Source organism: Diaporthe amygdali, assembly GCF_026229845.1.
Source record: "Diaporthe amygdali strain CAA958 chromosome Unknown NODE_44_length_330046_cov_65_728535, whole genome shotgun sequence".
Classification (NCBI taxonomy): Eukaryota; Fungi; Ascomycota; class Sordariomycetes; order Diaporthales; family Diaporthaceae; genus Diaporthe; species Diaporthe amygdali.
The window spans coordinates 71,939-95,597 of record NW_026517064.1 but is presented as its reverse complement, the minus strand read 5'-3'; the positions used below and the strand labels follow the sequence as shown (position 1 = coordinate 95,597).

Here is a 23,659-nt window from a genome sequence, read left to right as displayed (position 1 = left end):
GAGTGACGTCAAATGGAACCCCAACTTCAATCATGCCACTCAGGGGGAACTGTCGCTTATAAAGAGTAATTGTTCCTGTCAATGGCTGACTCTGTGGCTGACATCGTGACACGCCTCTGCTGACGCCGCCCCTGGATCACTGTGCAATATGCTGTGCGAAGAAGTACTCCGAGTGACGTGCATTCAGGAGCTCGCCTTGAGAACAGCTTGTTTACCAATCGTTGAGCGCTTGGACCTGACCAACGGCGGCACAATCGGTAGGACGAGTGCTGCCATGGGCATAGCTGGAGAACACGTGTGACCTGTACCCTTTCGAAGCTTCTTTGTTTAGCTAGCCCTTACAGAGAACAATAGTACCGTTGCCTAGCTACCTATGTCAGGAACCTATTAAAAGTCCTGCGTACTACGAGATCCTAAGAGTGCTACCAAAGAATGGTAGATGCCAGCCTGCACAGTGAAGATAACCAGATCTAAATGAACATCCCGAATATCAGCCGCCTATTCAGATGCAGCATCAATACCTCTTCAGTCAAACCATACGTTCGTTCGTTGTTTGTACACTGGAGGCCAGACATGGGAAAAGCAGGTATTAGAAAGATATTTAGGTAGCCAACAACAGGAGTCCTCTACTAATATTATCCCTGGAAACTAGGCGGAAACCTACTCTTTATTTATTGAGCCACTCACGGCGTTCCTATGTTAAATACCGTTTGGTGCACCTAGCTAGCCATCCTTCTCTTGCTCTGGCAGATGTCCTTTTATACTGCCCAGTTTTGCTTGACAAAATTGAAGATACGCTACGCATTCCTCATGAGTTTCAACCATGGCTTTGTCCCCAGTCTCAACATTCGAATGCTCTGAAGTAGTTGGAGCCAGATCGAAACTCGTTGAACAAGCTCCAGAGATTGGTGGGAGATTCATAAGACATGTGATGAGTGACGTTTGGAATTTCGAGGATATACCCCATTTTGGCAAGGTCCACACAACCACTGCTGCCTGCACACACAATGACTGCTCTGCCCTATTGACTATCCTGAGCTTGTTGGCATCTGGGTACATAAATACGGTTCCCATGCAGACATGGTCTCTATAGAATTACCTTAGCACGAGACTGTGGTGTTTTCTTTTTGGCCAATTCCGTTATTTCAGAGGCAAATACGCTACACGATGCTTGCGTTACCATAGTGAAGTGGCATGGTCGAGACAAACATTCAACCCAGGAAGGTTCGATGACCACACCAATAGAGAATCTGGCGTTCCTACCAGCGCTCTCAAATATGGGCGTATACACAGGGACAAGCTGGAGTAATTTCTCTTGAGTATCGAAAAAGTCAGTCTAGGAGTAGAGATACACGTAGATCGCTGGCCACCACCATCGCCATTGGCAGGCTCTCAAACAGGCCTCCGCTTAGCCTAGTCTTGTAAATCTATGAGATACACAATACCATTCATTGCTCATCAAGCTTGTTCTCAATTTCCACAGTGGGTCTTAGTTCAGTGTTGATGCAGACTTCGACATTCAAATCCAGACCTGGTTGCATCCTACACATAACATTTCGTTTTCCATCCCATGTGCCTCCAAACACTTCGAGCTCTGAGCTGCCTGCAATTCACTTCTGTCATCTAGTGAATAGCGATTAGATCTATCTGATCTGTGCAAGCTGCAGCATTGCCAGTGGAGCCGCCCTGGCACAGCTTGTATTTGAAGCTCTCCCAACTCGATTGTGTTTTTCGAAACCTCCCTTCTTCCCTTCCACAACAACGACAGAAAGAGAACTCTTGCCCGTCGGCGATTTTTGATTGATTCTTTGCCAATTGCAATACGATCAAACCGTTCTCAACTCTGATTTTACTACTCCTGCTTGAGCGTCTTCATATTTGTTTGGCGCTTAGTATCTCCATTCACTTAGGCACATACCTAGGTAGTGCTCTTTACCCACCTCCCTTAACAATCTATCTTCTCACTTCGACCACCTCTCTACTCCCAACATCTGACGATACAAGACAATCGCCCAAGATGTACCGATTCCTCTTTGCCCTTCTCGCGGCCATTCTCACGCCCTACCTCGTGACCGAGCCCCACCACGTCAGCGCCGTCACGTTCGCTGTGGCCATCACCTGTTTCTGCAAGGCCGTAGCCGACTACCACGACGCAATGAATATCGATATATCCGAGTCCGCGGCAATGATGTTTGTTTTGACCATGTTCATCAGCATCTGCGCCAATGTCCCCCTTTCCTGGCTCTCCCTGATTCTATACGCCGAACCTTCGAAAGTCGACGTCAGCCGCCGTCCTCTGCCCGTCTCGCAGTGGTTCCGCAAACGCGGTGAACTAATCCCCCCCGACAACAATATCAAAGAGCCCGCCGCAACTCATACTAGTATGCAACGGATGAATAGCAAGATCAAGAGCCTCAAGGCTCAGCTAAGAGAGAAAGACCTGGAGCTGGCCGAGATCTGCCATCTGAAGAACGCGATCAAGAACCTGGAGAAAGAGGAACTCGCCATGCAGACCGACAACAAAGTCCTCAAGGGGACTAAGGATTACCTGCGTGATGAGATGAATGCTGCCCGAGAGCAGGTCGCCATCTGGCGGGACGAGGCTGAGCAGCACCGGGAGACGATCGTCAAGCTCAAGGCTCAGCGCGATCAGAGCAGGGCCAAAGAATCAGCGGGCAGCAACACCGTCATGTACCGCCTCACTCAGGAGCTCAATGCCGTCCGCGAGTGCTACCAGAACGCCAGGCACACTATTTTCGACCTCTTCGAGTCCCTGAACAAGAAGGACGCGATCATCGCTGAAAAGGACCAGCAGATCAAGACCCAGACCAAGCTGGCCAAGATGCACGAGTTTGGCCAGAAGAACCTCAATGCCGCCTACGAAACGCTAGTCGAGGAGGTCCGCAACCTCAAGTCTGAGGTTGACCGCAGATGCTCGCTCGTCTGGCAACGTGACACGGTGATCGAGAGGAAGCAAGAGGTCATCAATAGGCAGCACGACGAGATCGCGTCCAAGAATGACGAGATCATCAAGAAGAACGATGAGATCGTGAAGAAAGACGACGAGATTGTGAACAAGAACCAGGAAATCGCCCGCCTGAATAGTATCATCGAGACTATCTCTCGCCAGCACTGCTGTTGCGGTCGATGTGGCCGCGGCGGACACGGCAATGGCAATGACGGCGGCGACACTGTCAACAACAACAATGACAATAACAACAACGGACCGCATCAAGGAGGAAATGCGCAGCCCCCGAACTCTACCACTGGATCGAGCGGCGCGCCTCCTGGCCCTGTTGCCCCCTCGAACCCTGCGCCTCGCACCGGCGGTGCTCCTTCTGATGCCACTTCTCCCGAACCCCTCGTACTCGGCCAGCCTCTACTTGATATGCCCTCTGACGACGCTCTTCAACTCTCTATCTGCCAGCATGCTCCGACCGGTGAAACCTAGGACCTTCCTCCGGCGAGCGCGCATGAGCCAGTCCATGAGCTGCAGAGCTACCAACCCCTTTCACAGAAATATGTCTACCAGCCTCAGTACACTACCCAGATGTCCGCTTCTGAGATGTCCGCTTTCCAGGCTTTTTTTAGTCATCCTTGGGCTATTCGACCAGCGACTGTTCCTGAGACCCAATTTACGCAGGTTCCCGACCTTCAGCCAGATGCCCAGGTCATTCCATGCACTCCCCAGCACTCCGCTTCTGAAGTATCTGCTCTCCAGGCTTTTGGTGGTCACCCTTGGGCTCCCAAGGTATTGGATCCTCAGCCTTTTGTTGTCCCTCAGACTCCTGTTATTTCTCAGCCGTCTGAATATCCTCAGCAATCCCAGTATCCTGGAGCCCCTGGTTTTAGGCAGCCTTCTGATGTTGCTCAGCCTTCTGGTTTTCCTCAGCCGTCTGGATTCCCACAACAATCTGGCTTCTCTCAAGTTCCTTGTTTTCCTCAGTCTTCCGATTACCCTCATCCGTCCGTTGCGCCCCAGCTTTCCGAAGCTCAGCCACAGCTCCCTCGGCCGGAGTCTACCATTCCACCCATTGTACCAGGTAAAGCATAGCCCGTAACTTACCATCTACAGCACTAATATTAACACAGAAGTGGCTCATCAGCCCATTACAGTGCCTAACATCACCCCAGAGGTAAATACTGGACCTGCGGAGGCGACAGCGGACTTCAAGGAGACAAACCAGTTTGCAAATACGTCGCAACTTAGCCCAGCGAAAGCCAACGGAACGCTGGAGGTCCCACAAATAGCAGCTCCATCATCAACAGAGCCTCTTACAAACCAACAGGAGGAGGGCACTCATCTGTCGACCGTACCCCAGCCCAGCCCGCCTCAGGCTAACCTCGAGCCGCCCCGCCAACAGTCAGCCGTGCCTGTTGCAATCGATCCCATACAGAACAAAATCCCCTTTCCTTTCGAGTACGACCAGGCCGCTTACTCTAATCTAAACAACCCAAATCCTGCACCCGCACCGGAACCAGCCTCGGACCCAGCAACCGCACTAGCACCCGTACCAGCATCCCCACCCGCTTCTGTGCCAGCGCCAGCCACCCCTGCCGAAGACGACGAAGACGATGACAACGACCTCACCAGCGCTTTGAAAAAGGCACGAGCCAAGTTCAGCGCTCTGAAAGGCGGCCCTATGAAGTGGATGCCAGCCAAGGACGCATACGGGGTGAAAGCAGCGCTCAAGGACCTTGCAGACGCAAGAAAGAAGTCCAAGAAGCGCCTCTTGTCTAGGAAGACGCCGCACAGCATCACAGGCTTCATGAAGTTCGAGAAAAATTTCGAAGGCTTCCTGCCGGGCGACTGGACGAAGCGTCCCAAGGTCAAGCGCGACTACATCAACGCGTTCATGCGCCGGGCCCTGGAAGCCGACTGGGGCCGATATTGTGACCTTATTTTTGGCAAACTCGATGATGATGATCCAGTCACCCCCGAGATACCCAATGGCAATGATGGCACGGGCGGTCCTACCGCGGCCGCGGCTGATGCGGATGACGATGATCTCCTCCCCAACGGCTGGGCGATGGATGATGACGAGGTTGGCAATGCCTCGCCGCCTTTTGAGATCGCTGGCACTGTGGACGACCTCCCATCCGGTCCAAATGTGAGTGACGGCAATCAAGACAGTGAGCCATCTGCTGCAGCTATTACTACAGGCGAGCCGCCATCGGAGCGAGAGACTCAGCAGCCCATCAGCAATGCCTACGAGGCAGGCCAGCCTTCATCTGGCAGAGACAGCAATAACACCATGCAAGTTGCAGCGCCAACCAAGGACCTTGTCAGTGAGACCCCCGCATCAGCAGCTCCTGCAGGTAGTCTCAATTCCATGATGTCCAAGATGAGCATCGGAAAGCGCAGCAGGGATTCAGAGGACGACTCTCCTGAGGAGGACCCAGCCAAGTGCCGCCGCACAACTGGAGCAGAAGACGTCGGCGATACTCCTGGATCGCGACGCCCCATAGCCATGTTCTCCCGCAACCGGCCTGGTATTGCTGAAGCTGGAGAGACTGGCCCCCTGCCTAACCTGGCAGAGATGCTGCAGAACCTACCTGCGGCTTCGTCCACCTCAACGTCTCTTCCATCTGCCACGAGCATGGGCTCTCTTGCGCCGGTGCCACAGATCGCAGTCAACTAAGCTCGCTGAGCGATTGCAAACCTTTGATTCTGATACCACATGGATTTGCGAATTTCAGATCGTCTTCCCTAGCCGAGGATAATATTCTATGAGAGTACGAGAGAAAAAGCGAGGCGGGCTCTGTACATTCAGTTCTCTTGCACCATTTGTCATTGACAAAGGATTTTTTTTCGGCCAGGTGTTGCGACGATAGATTTCTCTTTTGATTCAGAAATGCCTTTTGTTTCTTCTTGTCTGGAGGAAGGAGATCGGCGATGGGTCTCTCTGGATTTTACGAGTTTCCTATTTCTTACCTGTGCACCATTTTGTACAACTATCTTGTGCCGTCAGCGCCCCGATTCCTTTCCTGCAGAAGGCTTACTGCTGGAGCTGCTCAATTAATGTCTAATTCATCAATCTACTCGCGTCCACGCCACCAGCTGAAAGGCGCATCATCTGGCGTCTTAGCGACAACCCACGAAGCGAACAGACCTTGCTCTGAAGCCAGTTATCTCTGACCAGCTTTACAGGCTGTGCCGGAACATAGGCTTTCGTAACGAGTGTGGTGGCTTGGAGCGTCACAATAGTCTGTTGCACTGCGTTCATCATCTCCATCTATCTGTTACCTCAATACCATGTTCATCACTGGCATCGATGCCTCAGGTAAGTGTGTTCAGATCCGCAACGTTTGTGTTCTACAGCTGACATATTCAGGCCTTGGAGGGCATTTGTCTTTGGGATAATGGAAGACGCCTTGTCTTGTGCTTTGAATCAAGGAATTGAGGTGAGCACACAGCCTCCTGCCACGCAACTCGACGAACAGTGCTAACCCATAAAGATAGACCTTCGCCTAAGTCAAAGGACGACGGGTGGCCTTGTGGTGAGAGATGTGAGCCAGGTGGAGGAAGGTAACGTAGGGTATGCCCATAAATGGGCGCGAGGCGGGCCATGAGCACTGAGGTAAACCATCTAGGGCTGTCAACGGACTAACAACACAGAAAGCTTGTGGGTTGGGAGCCGCGAACCGGCCGACGACCTCGCCCCCTCTGAAGCCAGCTCTGACCTGCAAGCTCTGGCCTTTTCAAGCAGGGGAGAAGGGCATCAAGGGATCTTGGTGAACCGTCTCTGGAGGGCTGGGCGCGCGGGGCTCACGATCCTCCGTCTCTGGCGAGAACAGCGGCGTAAATCCACCACCACCATCAGCCGAAGACGAATTGCGGGCACATACACACACAGCGCGCCAGTAAGCGCGCAAACCTTGTTCTTCTCTCCCACTCCGACCAATTTCCTTTGGCCATATTAGCAAAAATATCAGTGAGTCTCCCTTCCCCGTTCCTGCCCTCCTCGCCCCCCCTCTCCTCCTCTTTTGTTTCAGCTGACTACAGTGTTTACTTAGGTTCCATTTCGACGGTGACACCCATGGCGACGACACCGACATCCGATATCCGATATTCTTGGAGAGAAGAACTTCCGCCGACTTCGTGTGTGTGCCCGCCATATTCCATCCGTGCCGAACCGGCCAACAACCACAAGATGGTGGTAATAAGAGTGGTGACCGCTGCTAGCCGGGGCCGGAGAAAGGTCGTGGGTCAAGCCGCGCGCAAGTCATCTGGAGGTGGCACCGGGTCCATCTGATGCCCTTCGATCCTGCTTGGAGGGGAAGGCGTGCGTTGGGAGGAGCATGGTGGATGAGTCTGGCGAGGTAGGTTCGGTCGGTCTTGCGGTGGCTGACTTGCAGGTCTATGTGGTGTTGGTCCCGCGATAGTCCGACCCATCCAGTGTTCATGGTCGGCGGCCAGTGGAAAGTGGGTGTCAGGGAGACGCGAGAGGGACAGCAGAGTTGGTGAGTTGGTGTGAGAGCATTTCAGCGGAAAATCCTGCCACACATCGCCGGTGCGTGAATCCCGCGTTCAGCAGTATTGCTATGCAGACACGACCTGGTTCAACACAAGATCCTGTGTCTTCAGACAGGGTCGCTCAATTGCTGGTTGTCAATGCAAGCAAGGAATGGACCAAACCAATTATTTCTCATGATGTTCTTGCTCACGTTCTAGTGAGCGAGACCTACAATTCCAGGAGTACTCGAGAAGGGCTCGAGAATTTTTTCAAAGAATTAAAATGTTTCTAATATCTTGATGCAGCACACTCACAATATGTAGAGAGTGATGATGTGACACCAGCACGATTCATGGCTAACGGAATCGGTTCCGCCATCAGCCTTATTCCCGGTGACAGGTCAGAGACTGGAGAATTTAGAAGCTGCGAAACCACAATTGGCTTATTTCTGTGGGATGGCGAGTCACGTCTGCTGATCGGAATATACATTCTGTGACTGCAGCGCCGCACAATCGTACAGGCGCAGATGTTTCAGAGCGCTTAATCATGGACTGTCATAATCAGGTACTCCTTGCATGTGATTGAACGTGGCCATGGCAATAGCAACAGCAGTAGTAGAGGCGTCTAGTACAGTCTAGGCCCCAGCTTTGGTCTTCTCAGACCTCTTTGTCCCACTCCAGCGAGCAATGTCGCTCCCTTGCATGCATGGTCTGTCTCAGAAGTAAGACACATCAATCTACCGTCATTTCGTCTCACGCCCAACGCTGATAACATTTCTTACCAGAGGACAGATAAGCTTTCTCCAAAAGTAGAAGAGGCTGGCATCCCCAGGTACACGCGTCGAGGTCCCAGCCGCTCCACATACTTTGCATAGCCGCCGACCGTTACCGGGATAGCGACTAAGGTTCAGCTACCCCTTGCCCGGTGTACGCCACCAACTGACGCGGCGGCACAGACCCCCCTTGGATCCTCAAACTCTCGGACATTCTCTTTTGCACCTGTATCCCAACCGACATGGCATCTCAGTGACACGCCGCCATCATGTATCTCCCACCGAACAGGTTCAACCTCTTATCCAAACGATATATAGTCGCATTGGTATTATCGATAGTCATATTTCTGTTCATTACGAGTGGTTCACGTCCGGATCTCGACACCATACGCTCACATCTCAGCGATTTGGCTTACCCGGGGCAGAAGGGTGACTGGAAGACGCGGAAGCAATTTGTGAACGAGGCGTTGGCCAACGACATCTATGTGGACGAATATGACCCAGCACCTGTGCGCAAGCTCTGCGGCGAGGCCAAATGGCGCGACGACAGAATAGTCGAATGTAACAGGCTCGCAGGTGGCATTGGCAACCTCAAGATCAACTTGCTTGGCTGCGCAAGGTTTGCCATTGAAGCTGGAGGTAGGGAGACTCCGAAGTCCTCTTTAAAGAGTACCCTTTACTAACCCAATGGCTCGTAGCAATCCTCATCAGGCCTGTCCTTCACGCTAGAGAAGCATTCGAGAAGATGGAGAACAGCTTTGGCTGGGATACTGACATTCCGATCTCATACATGTTCGACAGCGACCACTTCTTCAAGACCATGGCCGAAGACTGCCCTCAGCTGCGGATAGTCGACGAAGATGACCCGATGTACAACATCCCGCCCAAGAGTGAGATCCACGTTGTCCAGCCAAAGAGGCTCATCCCGGTGGAGAACAGCAACGTCCTAATCGACGCTTCATTGTGGAGGCCTGCACTCGATCAGCACGTCGAGGGAATCATCCAGCAGAACAACCTGCCCCAGCCGACCAAGGAGCACCCCATCCGCATGAGTTTCGACGACGTCGCCTTCTCGTGGCCCGTGCGATACGACGGCGACGAGTTTCGAAGCGCCTTCGGCCACATCGCGCGATTCCCCACGCACATCCGCGAGCTGTCGGCCCGCGCGTTGTACAACCTGTACAAGAAGCTTGACATCCATGAGACCCCGGCGAGCCCGTCCAAGGGTGCCTTCCTGGGCGCTCACATCCGAACGGAGGCAGATGCACAGCTCGAATCTTGGACGTCATTCGCGACGCAGAGCCAGAACGTCCGCGAGCAGCTCGAGCGCTACCAGCTGGGTGCCATATACGTGGCGACGGGGACGGCGAGCGACGTGGACCGGCTTAAGGCGGACCTGTCGGACCTTCAGATCCGCGTCAACGAAACGCACACCACCGGCGTGCAGGTGTTGCAGAAGTGGGACATCCTCGACGAGGCCGACGTCATGATCCTCGACACGCTCACGTGGGACCAGATGGCGCTCGTCGACCTGGACATCATGCTCCGGGCGACCCGCTTCGTCGGCATTTGGGAGAGCAGCTGGAGCTGGACTATTGCGCTCAAGAGGCATGCTTGGAGCGAGTTGGACCCGTATGACTACAACACCCATGCGCTTACATACGAGGACGAGTACAGCATTCTGTACGGCCCGATTGGGGCGCAACCAGTCATAGATCCGTGCATGTGGTTATGAGCCGTGGTGGGCTGTTTTTCCCTTTGTTCATTCAGCGCAATTTTGGCGTCACGGCAGGCGTAAAGGGGCTGAAGAGCTAGACAAGTTTCTCATTCCAGTACAAGAAGATTGCATTTCGCGTTCCACGGTTTCCATGACTGCAGTCTCGCCTGAGACACATGACGTGAGTAGAAGGCCTGGGCTTGTGAACTCGTCTCGAATAGAAGCATCAGTAAGCTCATGTACAGAACATGTGTATGCGTGAGTGAATATGTGATGAACATCGTGTATGTACTAATTGGTACGCGGCATTGGCGCATCTTCGTAAGAGACCTCATATCTAGTAACTTTACGAATGGCACCCGCTTCTTGTGAGCCCGGTGACTCATTCGCCTCATTGCCATGCATAGGGGACATGATGAACTCTTCGCTCGGGTAACTGCCTGTGTGCACTTCTGAGTGCGTTTTAACCTGGCGAGCATCAAGCGCCAGGGCTGCCTGGATCTTCTTGCCCGCTGTCCCGTCAAAAAATTGAGTCCACCTGATGCGGCTTCCAATAGAAGGTTGAGACGGCTCGTTGCCTTTTAAAGTTTGGTGGCCCCGGAAAGCCAAGCAGGGGAAGACAACCGCTAGGGACCTCTTACACATCGGAAGACAAGCGCAGATGATGGCTGTGTTGTCTTCGATGATAGTCCACATGGACGATGCAATGTCATCTAAGTACCATCAGTATAAGGACGTCAGAGGAAGGTGAGCTTGTGGCACTATACATGTAATGTCCGAGCTCGTCGACGAGAACTTCAGTGTTTGCATGCGGAGAATGCTGGTCAATGTAACACTGAGATTCCAATTCTTGATTAGCCTTGCTATTCTGGTCTTGATGAGCGTAGTTGAAGGAGCACTTACAACGCGCCGAGAACGAATACACCCAACACCGCAATCTTCTCACCAACGGGAAGTTTGAGAGACAGTACCGGCTTTATGGGAAGCAACAGAATAATTGCATCTGTGGCAATGGAGAAGCCCGCATTGGCGTACCAATTCTTCTCGATACTAATGCAAGTTCCCGGAACGGATTTATCCCATGCTCTTTGCACTGGGGTACACTGGAACACCGCCGCGAAGAATGCCGCGATCATGTAAGCGGTCACTATGCCAATAAGGGTGCGGCCGACCCATCGGAACCAGACAAATACTTCGAAGATCCGCATGTATAGAAGCAGAATTGATATCTTGGTCAAATTCATGGTAAGCTTGTAGAAGATTTGTGCGATGTAGAACAGCTGAAATGGTGAGTTTCTGCGGTCAGCGCGGTTCGAGGCCGACGTCGGGGACCGGATCGAAGATCGCCAGTGTACGCACCTTCAAAGCCATGAGCCTATTATCAGGGGATAAATTGTAAATATGTTGACCGAATCCATAGGCGCAAGAGCCAAGCATAAGACCTGACACGAGCTGGCAGAAAATCTGAGGCCTTCATCAGTCATGAGTACAAATGGACAGGTCCAAGGGTCATACCCAGGACAGAAGGCAACACCAGTCATCCCAGCCAATAGACGACGTCGAGTTGTGTCGGGACCAGAATCGAGCAGCAATGATAAAAGGGGTGATGACGAAGAAGATAATGCAGGGTATCTGTACCACAGGCGCGTTGCTCTCGCCGGGGACGTTTCCAGCAGCCATTGGAACTCCAAAGAGCAAAGCTGCTAGAGATCGAGCAGACTCACGCAAGGGTAGATAAGACTAGTTCATGGCCGCCGAATGGCCATGGGCAAGAGGTCAATATATTATGTGAAAGCCTGCGATTTCGGCTGTGGAATCAGGACGCCAGATATTGATCTACAGCTTAGGTCCGGTCTGGAACCCGAGATAGTCCCTTCAGATCATAGTATTTCTTTGCGGACGATTTGGGACCACTGAAGGTTTTGAGTTTTGCACTACCCCTGGAGATCAGGGACAATAGACGGGAGTGGCGCCAAGAGGCGTCAAATATGATTCTCATTGGGGTTAGCAGAGCTGAAGGGATGCATTCCTTGAGACGGTGTAAGCACGTAGAATCACGAGAACCCCCTTGCTGCAAGACGCAAGAGTGGCCCAGCTGCGAGAGAGGGATACATGGCCCAGCAGAATGGGTCGGTGCTCCACATGGTCGAAAAGTCCTGGCGGACCCTTGTCGCTGCTCGGCTGGGCTTCCGATATTGCCCAAGCTGTAGAACGATTCGGCCCTGTACGCAATGGGGAGCGAAATCATCTAGCTGTTCTGCAAATCGGGGAGGCCTCTGTTGTTGACAGGCTTATCATATCTGTTCTGTGTCTCAGGGAAAGTGTACTAAGCTTTCTGGAATGGTTTGTATCAAGAGGTTTGCAATTCTGAGCAACGCTGCGTAGTCAGAAAGACGGTCGACCTGCAACAAGACTCGGAAATATTCAACGTGGTTCAACGGGAGATCAACACCCCACACGAGTACTCTCAGATTCGAGAAATCTATCAACATCGATCCGAGATCAAATATCATGACGCTGTCCATTGTATGATGGTAACAGAAACTTTGCTTGGCACATGTGCGGGCGAGCTGATGTCTGTGGAAGGTTTCAAGTCGGTGCGTGCCGAGAGATAGCCTCCGGTTTTTGTTACGAGAGAATGGAGTCTGCTAAAAGGACAGATGGTCATGAAGAGTTTAGACAGTAAGAAAGCCCCACTGTGTCCGGAAATTGTAATGCGACATGTGATATATCAAATATGCTAAGACCGCAACAAAAAGCGCAGATCATATCGACCTGCCATTGTTCAGTACACACTTGATTGTTGACTTGCTTCTGCCGGCATTTGCTGGCAGCAGAATTATGCACTGATGCAGCATGCATTTGAGGCTTGCAGGATTCTGTGACCACATTGCCTCGGGCTACGGACTTTAAAAGGTTTGCACGAGCTGACTAGGAATTCAACAGACCCACTACTGTTCTAATCAGCTGAACTTTTTTGAGGAACCAACTGCATATCGCTTCCTTTACTAGGAAGCACTGAATATGGACCCTCTGCTGAAGCCAGCCAATTAATGAGCACTCCTCCCCCCGGCCTTCTGGAGACATCAATTTTCCATCGGTTTTCAACAGCCCAAGTGGGCTACTTCATCGTTGTACACGACGAGTAACCCACGAACGGATCGCAGCCCCATGCAATCACAATTCCCAACAGTCCACAGTACAAAGCAAATCGGGCAGGATCAGCGCGGCCCCAGCGAGACCTTCCGCGGTGTAACACCCTGGCCAACTCAAGTTCTCAACTGAATCCTCAGGCAGGACTTTGCAAGCGAGCCGAAGCCATCCGATCTGATCCATCACGTCGGGTTACTTCCAGGGCACTGATTCTTTAAGGTACAATCAGATATTTGTGGGGATGCTTCCGGTTATGCGGCCGTCCTCGTGCCATAGCTAACCCAGCTAGAGCAGCTCCGAAATGCAGGAACTCGCCCGCACTGAACGACAAGGGGTCGCGGGCCGATAAAGATTGTATCCCCTCTCTTGCCTCTGAGAGGTATATGGGGACTGTCACCTCAAGCTATCGTACATGGAGAAGTTACACTACATGTGCATCATCTTCTAGTGTCCTCAGCTAGCAGGCAGAGTCCAATACGTGCGGCACTCCTTCACACCCCCACGATGCGAATTGCGGCTCTGTTTTCCCTGGCCCTCGGGCTTCTCGCCTCAAAGGCGCAAGGCACTGGGTCTATTGGCCAGACAGAGGGTTCGATCGACACAAGACCACAGCCATTCGATCTCAATGGATCCAACTATACGTACCCGTATCCCGTGCACGTGTACAACTTCGAGAGCCAGTTCCAAGAGCTTCAGATGGCCTTCATGGATGTGCCTCCACGAGCAAATGTGACGTCCAACGGACAGGTTGCTGTTGTGTTCCACGGGTCAGAACTTTTCAATGGACTACCTTCTGTCATGACAATTTCTAACATGAAGCAGGAAGAACTTTTGTGGCCCGACATGGATTCAGACCATCAACGAGCTGACAGCTCATGGATACCGCGTCATCGCAGTCGACCAGATCGGCTTCTGCAAGTCTAGCAAGCCCGAGAACTACCAATTCAGCCTTCAGCAATTCGCCTCCAGCACAAGCAGCTTGCTTAATGCCCTAGACATATACGAGGTGACGGTCATTGGCCACTCTCTGGGCGGCATGCTGGCTGCCAGGTACTCCATGATGTACCCAAGCAATGTTACTGAGGTGAGTGATCTGAATATCTGTCCCAAATACAAATGCTCATACGTGTGACAGCTGGTTCTCGTTGATCCAATGGGTCTAGAAGACTGGCTGGAAGTTGGCGTTCCGTACCCCAGCCTGCAGTACAACTGGCAGGCCGAGAACTCCACGACCTGGGACTCCATCAAGGCGTACGAAAACGCAACCTACTACGTCGGTAACTGGGATTCGTCATATGACGAGTGGGTAACCATGTCCGCCAACATCTACTACGGCAGCGAGCGCCACAACTTCCTCATTAACCAGGCCCGGGTTGTTGACATGGTGCTCACGCAGCCGATCGCCCATTCCTTCGACAAGATCTATCCGCGCACCTTGCTGATTGTCGGAGACAAGGACAACACCGCGGTGGGCAAACAGTGGTCGCCCGCCGATGTCGCGGCGAAGCTGGGAAACTACTCTGTGCTTGGACCTCAAACAGCAGCAAAGATTCCGAACTGCACGTTCATTCACTACCCTGATCAGGGTCATGCGCCACACCTGGAGGATCCCGAGCAATTTCATGAGGATTTGTTCTCGTGGCTCACGTGGAAGCCTTGATGCTGAGGACCATCTTCTTGTAGATGCGAGGGGCTTAGCGAAGCAATTTTGCAGCCTGCTCAAGCAAATCGGCTTGTATCGCTGTAGAATATTGTATATAATTTAATGAGGCCCGCAGTTCTAAGCTGGATGGGCTCAATAAAACCCTTAATCCACTTCTTTATCATCTTTTGCTGGTGCAGCTCCATGTCCATGTACGACAAGCTCTGGGTAAGGGAATTTGGCGAGCAAATATCGTAGTACGAATGCCATAATTAGAGCGATAACCATGAAAACCATCGTAACGCTGAAGCCCAGACGGTTATGGTTATTGTCCTTACTTGGGAAGAGGAATGAGCCATCTACGAGATGTTAGTTCAGAAGTGGTCAGAAACTTTGTGTCTACGGGTAAGGACAGTCTCACAAATCGAGGCGCTATTTCCAAGGGCGTTGACTGTTGCTTGAACAATGGCGCGTTTTTCAGAAGGATGAGGAACTTCGCGTCAAGCTTTGTTAGTAGCCAAATTGGAGCCTGTGACGGATGTGAATGATGGAGAAGCTCACTAGAGTTCGAGACATATATGCTAACAAGAGGGCCTTGTAGTGGGTCAGCGTGACTCTGCAAATATGTAGTCTGGAAAAAGAAAAGGACATTTCTGTCACTCACATGCAGCATAGACACCTGCAACACCAAAACACAAAAGGACATATCGTCCTGTGTTGTTCAAAACGCCGATGAGAACGGCGAAGCAAACAATAGCCAGTGCCGAGGCGGCTGCTAGATGGAACGCGCGTTCCTTGAAGAAGTCGGAGGAAAAACAGAAAGCAAGGATGGCCACGAAGGCACAGACGTAGATTGGCGCGGTGTAGTACTGTACTTCGAACCCTGTGTATCCCATCGACTACAATAACGATCGGATTAAGAATCAGCTGAGGCCGTCGAGGGGAATACATGCGGTCGGTTGACTATACCTTCACAAGCTCAGGGATAAAATATTGTATCGTCTGGGCGCCTGTTGTGGCCATGTAAGTGAGGACGAAAGCCCATGTTCTCCAGTCTGTGAGTGCCATCTTCAGGGCAACCTTGTGATGGATTGTCTCGCCATCTTGGGTATCGCCAAGGGAGTCTCTGGCAAGACGTCTGCTGGCCAGAGCGCGTTCATTAGGCGTGAGCCAACGAGTTGTCGACGGGAAATCGGGCAGGGCAAACAGCGCAGCTACCGATACCAAGCACGTCCCTGCCCCTTCGACGATGAAAAGCCACCTCCAGCCACTTATTCCATGTGCGCCATCCAAAGTTTGCAGGAGCCCGCCGGCGATGAGGCCGCCAAACATGCCGGACAGTGCTACAGCTGTGTAATAGACACTATAGCGACGGCCGAGCTCGCCTTTCTTGTACCATGCTGAGAGCAGGAAGAGTACTCCTGGTGCGAAACTGGCCTCTAGGACCCCAAGAAGGAAGCGAAGACCTGCTACCACTTGCCAGCTATGGGCTGCAGCCATACACATCGAGAGACCGCCCCAAAGAAACATGAGCGTCTGGTTTGGGAAGTCAATGGCCTGATGAGTTGATAATACGAAAGGGAGGAGGACGCACTGGCATGTAGATGCTAGGCCGGACTCTCGTCAGGATCATATTGGATGGTGTTTCGAAGAGCACATAGCTAATAAAGAATACCAGAAGAGAGATAGAATAGTCGGTGCTGGTCATCCCCAGCTCGTCGCCCATGCCTCCCTGGATATATGCACTGTATCAGACTCTTCTGCCTTTCTTATAAAGCGTCGATTTTCCCAAATGGGGTGGACCGAGACTTACGGTGTAAGCATTGCCGATGTTGCTTCGATCGAGCTGTAATACTCACTAGTCAGCAAGGAGATCAAGAAAATGAGATCAGACAACTAGTGAGCAACAGAAAGTCGTGTCTGGAAGCACTTACGTAGCTCATCAGGTACATAATCCAAACGCAAGGGACCAGTCGCATATCGATCTTCCGGAGCAGCGCACGTTCCTCGGCATCTTTCCCGGTATCGGTCCGTGGGCCATCCTCGAGGTGGGCGAACGTTGACGGATGTCCTTCCTTGGTGTCAACCTGGTTCGACATGCTGGCGTCTCCCGCGATGAAACAGATCTTGGAGGAGAAAGGGTTTTATGCCAGGGAGGCCTGGGTAGTTAGAGGAATCTGAAGTAAACAAGATAATCAGAGACGAGACATTTTCCGCTGAACCAGTTCCTTGGGGCGGAAATACCCTTTTAAGACCTCGACGCCATTTCCCCATTTTTACCCCAGAGTCAAACCCATCACCCCGCAACGTCAATACCAAGGCAGGGTCGGGCTCGTGGTCATTAGTCCCATAATAAATGGCACCGACTGATTGGGACTATCAATGCCTTTTAGGTGATACCTCCGCATGTTCCCCCACACTACCCCGGCTTTTGTTCGCAAGGTAGTAACCCTTCTAAGTAACCCGGACGCTCGGGGGACTACCCGCCCACAAAGGCGGTCATCCTGTGGCTTACGGTGGATCTGAAAGGTGTGCCATCAAACCACTTGTGCAATAGTGCAGGGCATACACGCGCCACAGTGTGCCGGATCAAGCCTGGCAGGTCGGATGAAGCACCTTGTCTGGACTCCCCAAGCCATTGGATGCAGGTGAGACGCTCGACTGTGAACAACAGCGCTCCAAGATTGTAGACATGATTCAAAACAGTCAGGGGCCACTGAGACGAAAGGTATGAGATATCGAGAACATGTTACCCATGATTAGACAAATGCTTTGTATTACGGTTTGGCGACAGCGCAGGGACGGTTGAGCCACGGAACAAACCATGGAAGGATCCGCATTTGAACCTGACAACGACCGTTAGAAAATTTTCAAAAGAGTTATACTGAAGATCATGCCAGCTGAGTACTTGGGTAGAGCGATATGCCCGAGTCTGGACGAACTGGGTATGTTAAGCAGGAGTCAGCGGCCGCGGAGCAAGGTCTAGCAGAGATAGTAATGAATAATGTCGGAAGTCATGGTAGGTACAGCATTCCATCATCAGCAGCAATTAGTTGACAATTTGTTTCCTTCAGCAATCAGCAGGCAAGTGAACGATCAAACCCATTTTCGGCTGTGGATTTGTCACGAAGCCCATCTTTTATCAGACTCTACCCACGATGTAGCCATCTCTCTTTCAATATCCATACTGGCTTCCGATCAATTCATTCTCGTAACTCTGATATAACGGTATTGTGCCACGTTCACGTCGTGTTCCTGCGGACTGACGAGCTTCAGTATTCACTTCTGCTTGAGCACCGTCCAACGTCCAGCACTGCTAGTAATCTTGCTTTGAAGACGAACATGTATCCTCCGAGCTGATTCTGAAGATCACGACTCTTGCTTTCGAGGCGCAATTTGGAGCTTCATAGCCCCAGCAGACACGACAAATTGATCCCGAACTGACTCTAGGAATTCCCTATCATCTGCTGGGGTAATGGCAAAGTTGAATCTGACGATAAACTGGGCCAAGACTGCCCTCATTTCCATGTAGGCTAAGTTCTTCCCAATGCACGACGTTGACCCGAAACCGAACGGCGCCCAGGCTTTGGCGTTGTGTGCCGCTACACCTTCATTGGTCTCCATCCAGCGGTCGGGAATGAAGCTATTTGCGTCCCAAAAGTTCTTTTGGTCGCGGTGTATTGTCCAGGTATGTGTCGAGGCGACAGTGCCAGGCGGCAAGACGATCCTGCCTTGACTGCCTCGGGCATCATCAGGCAAGGTCAAGGATGTTGTCGTGGTCCGCTGCAGTCCCGACGGGACTGGCGGCCAAAGGCGGAGAGTCTCGTTGATGCACGCGTTGAGCAGCGGCGCATTGTCACGCAAGCTGTCAAAGTCTTGCGGCTGGAGAGGCCCGGAGACCAGTGGATCAAGCTCCTCCCGCAGCCTGGCTACGATGTCGGGGTGCCGGGCCAGTTCGTAAAGGCAGAAGGTCATGGAGTTGGACGTCGTGTCGGAACCCGCGACGACCATGAGCATGCAGTCCTGCTGCAGCTCTCGCCGGTCCAATTTGCGACGTTGTTTGCCCTGTTCCCCGAGCAAATAGGCAAAAACATCTGCGCCGACGAATTCTTTCTCCCCCTGGTGGCTCATCCGCCATTCGAGAGCCTCTGATAGCCACGCCTCGAATTTCTGAATGGGACTTGGGAAGAAACGCATCACATGTGCCACGTAGGGTACGTTCCCTATCGAGTTGACTGTGGGCAAGGTTTGTCAGTGATTTGGCTTGACTCTTTTTGCGCAATAGACGCGAAAGAAAGATGGATCAGATAGGGGAGTGGCACTGCTTACTACTTCGCACACCCAACTCAACCAGATGTACTAACGCAGATGTCTTCGCGGCCTCCAAAGTGCCAAATGACCTGCCGAAGCCAAGCTCGCCCATCACGTCGAATCCAAACCACATCATACACTCTCTTATGTCGACCAACCCCTCGCGCGATAGTCTAGCGACTTGATCCAACAGTGTTTCCGCATTGCGTTGTATGTTTCCCTTGTAGCCAGCCAATGCTTTGATTGAAAAGGCCGGATCCCAGTCCCGTCGACGACGGCTGTGTTCTGGTAGGGTTGGCTCGTTCTGCAACGAATGTACATCTGGCATCGTGCTCTGCGCTGTGTACCATGGACCTCGAACAAATGTACTGGAGGGGCCTGTCGGGCCGTAGATCAAAGGAATTGCAGCCGGATTGGTACATGAGACTTCGCGAGGACCAATTCTGACGACGCTGCCATACTTTTCGTGCAGCTCGCGGATAATATCTGCTCGCTTGCCATTCCAATCGGCGTGAACCCAGGTCCACATGGAAATCTTGCAGGATACAGGACCCGGGATGTGCCTCAATGGATGGAAAAAGACCCGGTAAATGGTTATGGAGGCTGCCATCACGGCAGCAAAGAGGCAAAGCATGCCCGCGACAGTCGCCGTGGCGGCCATATTGTCCACTTGCCAGGCATGTTTGATGAAAGAATGTGTTCCGAATAAGACAAGGCCAAGAAAGATCACAGAATGGTGAGCGTACGGCTCCCTGATCTGAACTGCGGCGTGTAGGGCCAAGGCTGCCGTCACCGGCAACGCAACCGTGACAAGAGGGCTATAAGGTCTAAAGAGGTCTTGGAAATTCCCTGGAGAGAAAGCTGTGGGCGCCATCTTATTCCATGGAGTTATACAGAGGGTTGGTTGATATGAAACTTGTTCCTGGGAAAAGAACAGTCGGTCACCTCAGAACAGCGAGGACAGAAAAGGCTTCTCTAATGCTAAACCTTGCTTCACTTTCACGGTTACATGCCTAAGTAGCCTATAGTACCCCTCATCTGCCTTGGAACGGATGATACACTTTGTCCATTACCTAGCGTCGGATCCATGTTTGCCACGCAAGGGCTATGAAGTGAAGTGAGGGGATAGCCGTCGTCTCAGGTCGTGGCCTCGGCATCAACAGCTTCCCCACGGGGTAAAAGGGCACACTACTCAAACCTTAAATGACCTCCCGAGGCAAAGGCGGCTGAGCGACATTATGCGCTTGCTTGAATGTGGATGGATGCAGGTATTGATCTGCAGCATATAGGTTAGTCTGAACCGCGGCGAAGTCGCCTTCCCTTTAAATATCCCTGTTTGTTTACCTTCGGTTGAACCGGGGGTGCACATTGGCCGCGAGCTTCAGCGACTATAGGAGCATTGCTGCAGTAACACGCGCGGCTCGGGCAGTCCCGTGATGATGTGGAAGAAACAATCATGAAGACTCTACATAGCTTCTTTCTGTCGATTACGATGCAAGGACGCGATGGCGATCCTGATTTTCGATCCTCCTTTATGAAGTGTGGATATGTGACTGGCCGTTGGAGTTCACTCTGCATAAGTCTAGCATGATCGTCTGGAGAAACACCAGTGAATTGTAACGGTCATTATGCTGCTGCCTCTGGGCCGCTGTCACATTGCTTTATCGTACATAAAATTGCGTCACGGGTCCCACAAGAGCTACGACCGATCGCAGATTCGTCCCTTAGTTTCGAGAGGGGTTTAGTAATAATTAACCGCTCTTAAATTCCCTAAATTCCGGTAGGCTTAATGTCCCAAGACATTCTCAATTTCGAAGAAAACTATTTTGGATATGCATTTTGGCATATTTACAATTCCCAACACGAGCCACCAAATCGTCACGCAAAATGCTCGGCAGAACCGCTCTGACCCATCTAGAACAGCCAAACATACTGATCTTGGCACTTGGTGCTCTAGTATTTGCCCTATATTTATTATCATTCCACACATGGTGGCGCCTCCGTCACATTCCCGGGCCAGCGTTGTCCTGGCTTGGATCTTCGTGGCTGGTCAGAAATGCCGTGAGCGGTGCAACTGCGCCGAATAGTAGAGATCTGGCTCGTTACGGCTCACTAGTTCGCATCGGCCCTAATGCAGTCGCAACAGATGATCCCGAGGTAGTGCGACGTTTGTCACGGCCCCCGTATGTGAGAGATCCCTGGAATTTGGGCTTTCGATTCGATAATGGCAAGGACAACATCTTCACCACCCTGGATGTGACCCTGCACGACAAGGTAAAGGCCAAGACGGCGTATGCTATGGCTGGAAAGGACGGTGTTGACTTGGAATCTGGAATCGATGCCCAGATTGGCCGGCTGCTGGGAATAATCCGAAGCAATCACCTTACTACCATAGAACAGCACCGGATCATGGACCTTGCCCCATTGATCAGGTTCTTCACATCGGATGTTTTCACATCATTGTTCTTTGGCAAAGAGATCGGTTTCATGGATGCGGATGATCTTTACGACCTTGCTAAACTCAGTGACCAAGTGATAGCTTTGCTGTCCTTGATCTCCGATCTTCCATGGTTGCGTGCCGTGATACAATCTCGGTTGCTGTCATTTCTCCAGCCAAGGGCCACGGACAAAGTAGGCATCGGAAAGTTACAAGGGTGTGTTGATATATCTGAATCTGTTGCTTATTGAATAATAATAGAGAATGCAGAGTCGCCAAGGAAATTGTGGAAGAGCGTTTTCAGAAAAGCGCAGTTGATAAGCAAGACATCCTGGTAAGAACCTCGGTTGCCTTTTCTCTCTATGCATTTCTTGATTGGTTTCAAAAGCACGGTATCTAATGAATTAAGGGATCTTTCATGCGTAACGGTCTCGAGTTGGAAGAGTGTTACAGGCAGGGCATCGCCTTTCTGTTCGCCGGTGGAGATACCACAGCGTCATCTTTGAGAGGTATTCTGATGTACACCATGACGACGCCACGCGTATATCAGAGCCTAAAACAAATAATTCGGCGGGCTGTCAGTGACGGCAATGTCTCATCCCCCATCACAATCGCACAAGCAAAGAAGCTGCCTTATCTATCCGTAAGTGATATTCTGATCTGGGATTGCCACGTCCCACTTCTAAAGCAGCGTTTGTGTTCTTGAACAGGCTGTCGTTTACGAAGGGCTTCGCCTCCGCCCAGCTGGAACTTTAGGACACCCTAAAGTAATACCACCTGAGGGTGACACCATCGAAGGTCTATTTGTACCCGGGAAGACTACCGTGTACGTAAACTGGATTGCAATGCTGCAGAGAAAAGATGCATTCGGGGACGACGCGGCCCTCTTCCGTCCCGAGCGCTTCCTCGAGTGTAGTGTAGAGAAGAAAGTCGAGATGGAGCGCACTGCGGAGATGGCATTTGGGGTTGGACGATACCAATGTTCGGGTAAAGTCATTGCGCTCTCAGAGCTTTACAAAGTGATTTTTGAGGTACGTTCTTCCATAGTCATTTGATCTAGACACACAGCTAATGTTGAGACGCGGTGGTATAGCTATTCCGCCATTTTGACTTCCAGGTAGTCGATCCCAGCAACCCGTGGGAGGAACGGTCATGGGCTAACTGGGGGCACCGAAGAATGATGGTGAGAATCACTGAAGACAGCTATGTCCAAAGTTGATCGGTCGTGAGGCAAAATGATAAGTATGGAGACTGAGCACGACAATACAAGCCCCATACTACCTCAGACGATCGCTCAAGGAGGCTTTTAGTCATTCTCGTCGGAATAGATTGGCGTTTGTAAAAGTCATCTTGAATCAGACTCGGCATACTCTGCAAAATCCCCGTGAACACGCTGAGTTCAATTCGATATGCGTGTTGTACGTTGCATCAGGCCCTAGAGCAGCCGTTTTTTAATGTGCTTGGTACTTCAGCAGGCAGGACTTGGCTAAAGAGGAATTGAATGCAACCCCCACCCTCTGAACGTGGATTTAATTCTTATGGCCAGAGATTCCAACTGGCGGGCAGGCTGCATGCACGCAACAGTCTGAGCAACCCAGTGTGTTCCTTTCCAGCACAGCACAGCTTCGATGAATGCGGCAGGGAACAATGTAGTGGGCTAGCCGCATCAGGCACAGGTGTCTTTGCCGCAATTAGAGCTTGTGTAGTGCGGACATCAGCTGAAATGAGTCGACTAGATCGGCATTGTGGCAGCTCCCCATATTGAATCGACGTTGACATTCGCCAATTGTAGAAGCTCTTTCACATGACGTAAAAGCTCGAGTGCTGTCAAAAGCAAACCACACTAAATTCGTGCCTGACTAGCTCCAGACCAAAGATCAGAGTCCCCTTGCCTGCTCAACAAAGGCTGCGCTATTGCAGCATACAAGGGTATTAGAAGCCTCAACTTGGTATGACGACACGACTTCTAAGAAATCTCCATGACGACACAGCACAGACAGTTCCACAAGCACAGTGGGCCGGCACTGGAGCTTCTAGTTGCTTCAAAAACGGACAGATTCCTCCTTGGTGCTTCACTCTTTAAGCTTGCCCCGGCATGACCTTGACTTCTAAAGACAGCGCCCCCTATCGAAAGCTGAATCGACTCAAGCTGAAGTTACGAACTCACCAA

At 51.7% G+C, this 23,659-nt stretch overlaps 6 protein-coding genes across 6 annotated transcripts; 3 read left to right on the top strand and 3 right to left on the bottom strand.

Moving 5' to 3' along the window:
- Positions 1-2,017: 2,017 nt before the first annotated feature.
- Positions 2,018-5,642, top strand: J7T55_010279 (uncharacterized protein; the record flags this gene model as incomplete). The annotated part of the gene is made up of 3 exons (XM_053134342.1): positions 2,018-3,364; positions 3,518-3,845; positions 4,135-5,642. The coding sequence occupies 3 exons, from the start codon at positions 2,018-2,020 to the stop codon at positions 5,640-5,642; spliced, it is 3,183 nt and encodes a 1,060-aa protein (XP_052987836.1).
- A 2,856-nt stretch (positions 5,643-8,498) lies between these two features.
- J7T55_010278 (lternative oxidase) lies at positions 8,499-9,964 on the top strand (the record flags this gene model as incomplete). The annotated part of the gene is made up of 2 exons (XM_053134341.1): positions 8,499-8,868; positions 8,928-9,964. 2 exons carry the CDS (start codon positions 8,499-8,501, stop codon positions 9,962-9,964), a joined length of 1,407 nt encoding a protein of 468 aa, XP_052987835.1.
- A 273-nt stretch (positions 9,965-10,237) lies between these two features.
- On the bottom strand, positions 10,238-11,626 carry J7T55_010277 (uncharacterized protein; the record flags this gene model as incomplete). The annotated part of the gene is made up of 6 exons (XM_053134340.1): positions 10,238-10,458; positions 10,588-10,659; positions 10,714-10,781; positions 10,850-11,226; positions 11,306-11,410; positions 11,462-11,626. 6 exons carry the CDS (start codon positions 11,624-11,626, stop codon positions 10,238-10,240), a joined length of 1,008 nt encoding a protein of 335 aa, XP_052987834.1.
- Positions 11,627-13,603: 1,977 nt separating this feature from the next.
- On the top strand, positions 13,604-14,759 carry J7T55_010276 (uncharacterized protein; the record flags this gene model as incomplete). Its single annotated transcript, XM_053134338.1, has 3 exons — positions 13,604-13,866; positions 13,922-14,183; positions 14,235-14,759. The coding sequence occupies 3 exons, from the start codon at positions 13,604-13,606 to the stop codon at positions 14,757-14,759; spliced, it is 1,050 nt and encodes a 349-aa protein (XP_052987833.1).
- Positions 14,760-14,906: 147 nt separating this feature from the next.
- On the bottom strand, positions 14,907-16,840 carry J7T55_010275 (uncharacterized protein; the record flags this gene model as incomplete). The annotated part of the gene is made up of 8 exons (XM_053134337.1): positions 14,907-15,100; positions 15,163-15,234; positions 15,303-15,335; positions 15,406-15,640; positions 15,711-16,277; positions 16,336-16,473; positions 16,555-16,587; positions 16,676-16,840. The coding sequence occupies 8 exons, from the start codon at positions 16,838-16,840 to the stop codon at positions 14,907-14,909; spliced, it is 1,437 nt and encodes a 478-aa protein (XP_052987832.1).
- A 1,270-nt stretch (positions 16,841-18,110) lies between these two features.
- Positions 18,111-19,713, bottom strand: J7T55_010274 (uncharacterized protein; the record flags this gene model as incomplete). Its single annotated transcript, XM_053134336.1, has 2 exons — positions 18,111-18,976; positions 19,071-19,713. The coding sequence occupies 2 exons, from the start codon at positions 19,711-19,713 to the stop codon at positions 18,111-18,113; spliced, it is 1,509 nt and encodes a 502-aa protein (XP_052987831.1).
- Positions 19,714-23,659: the final 3,946 nt, after the last annotated feature.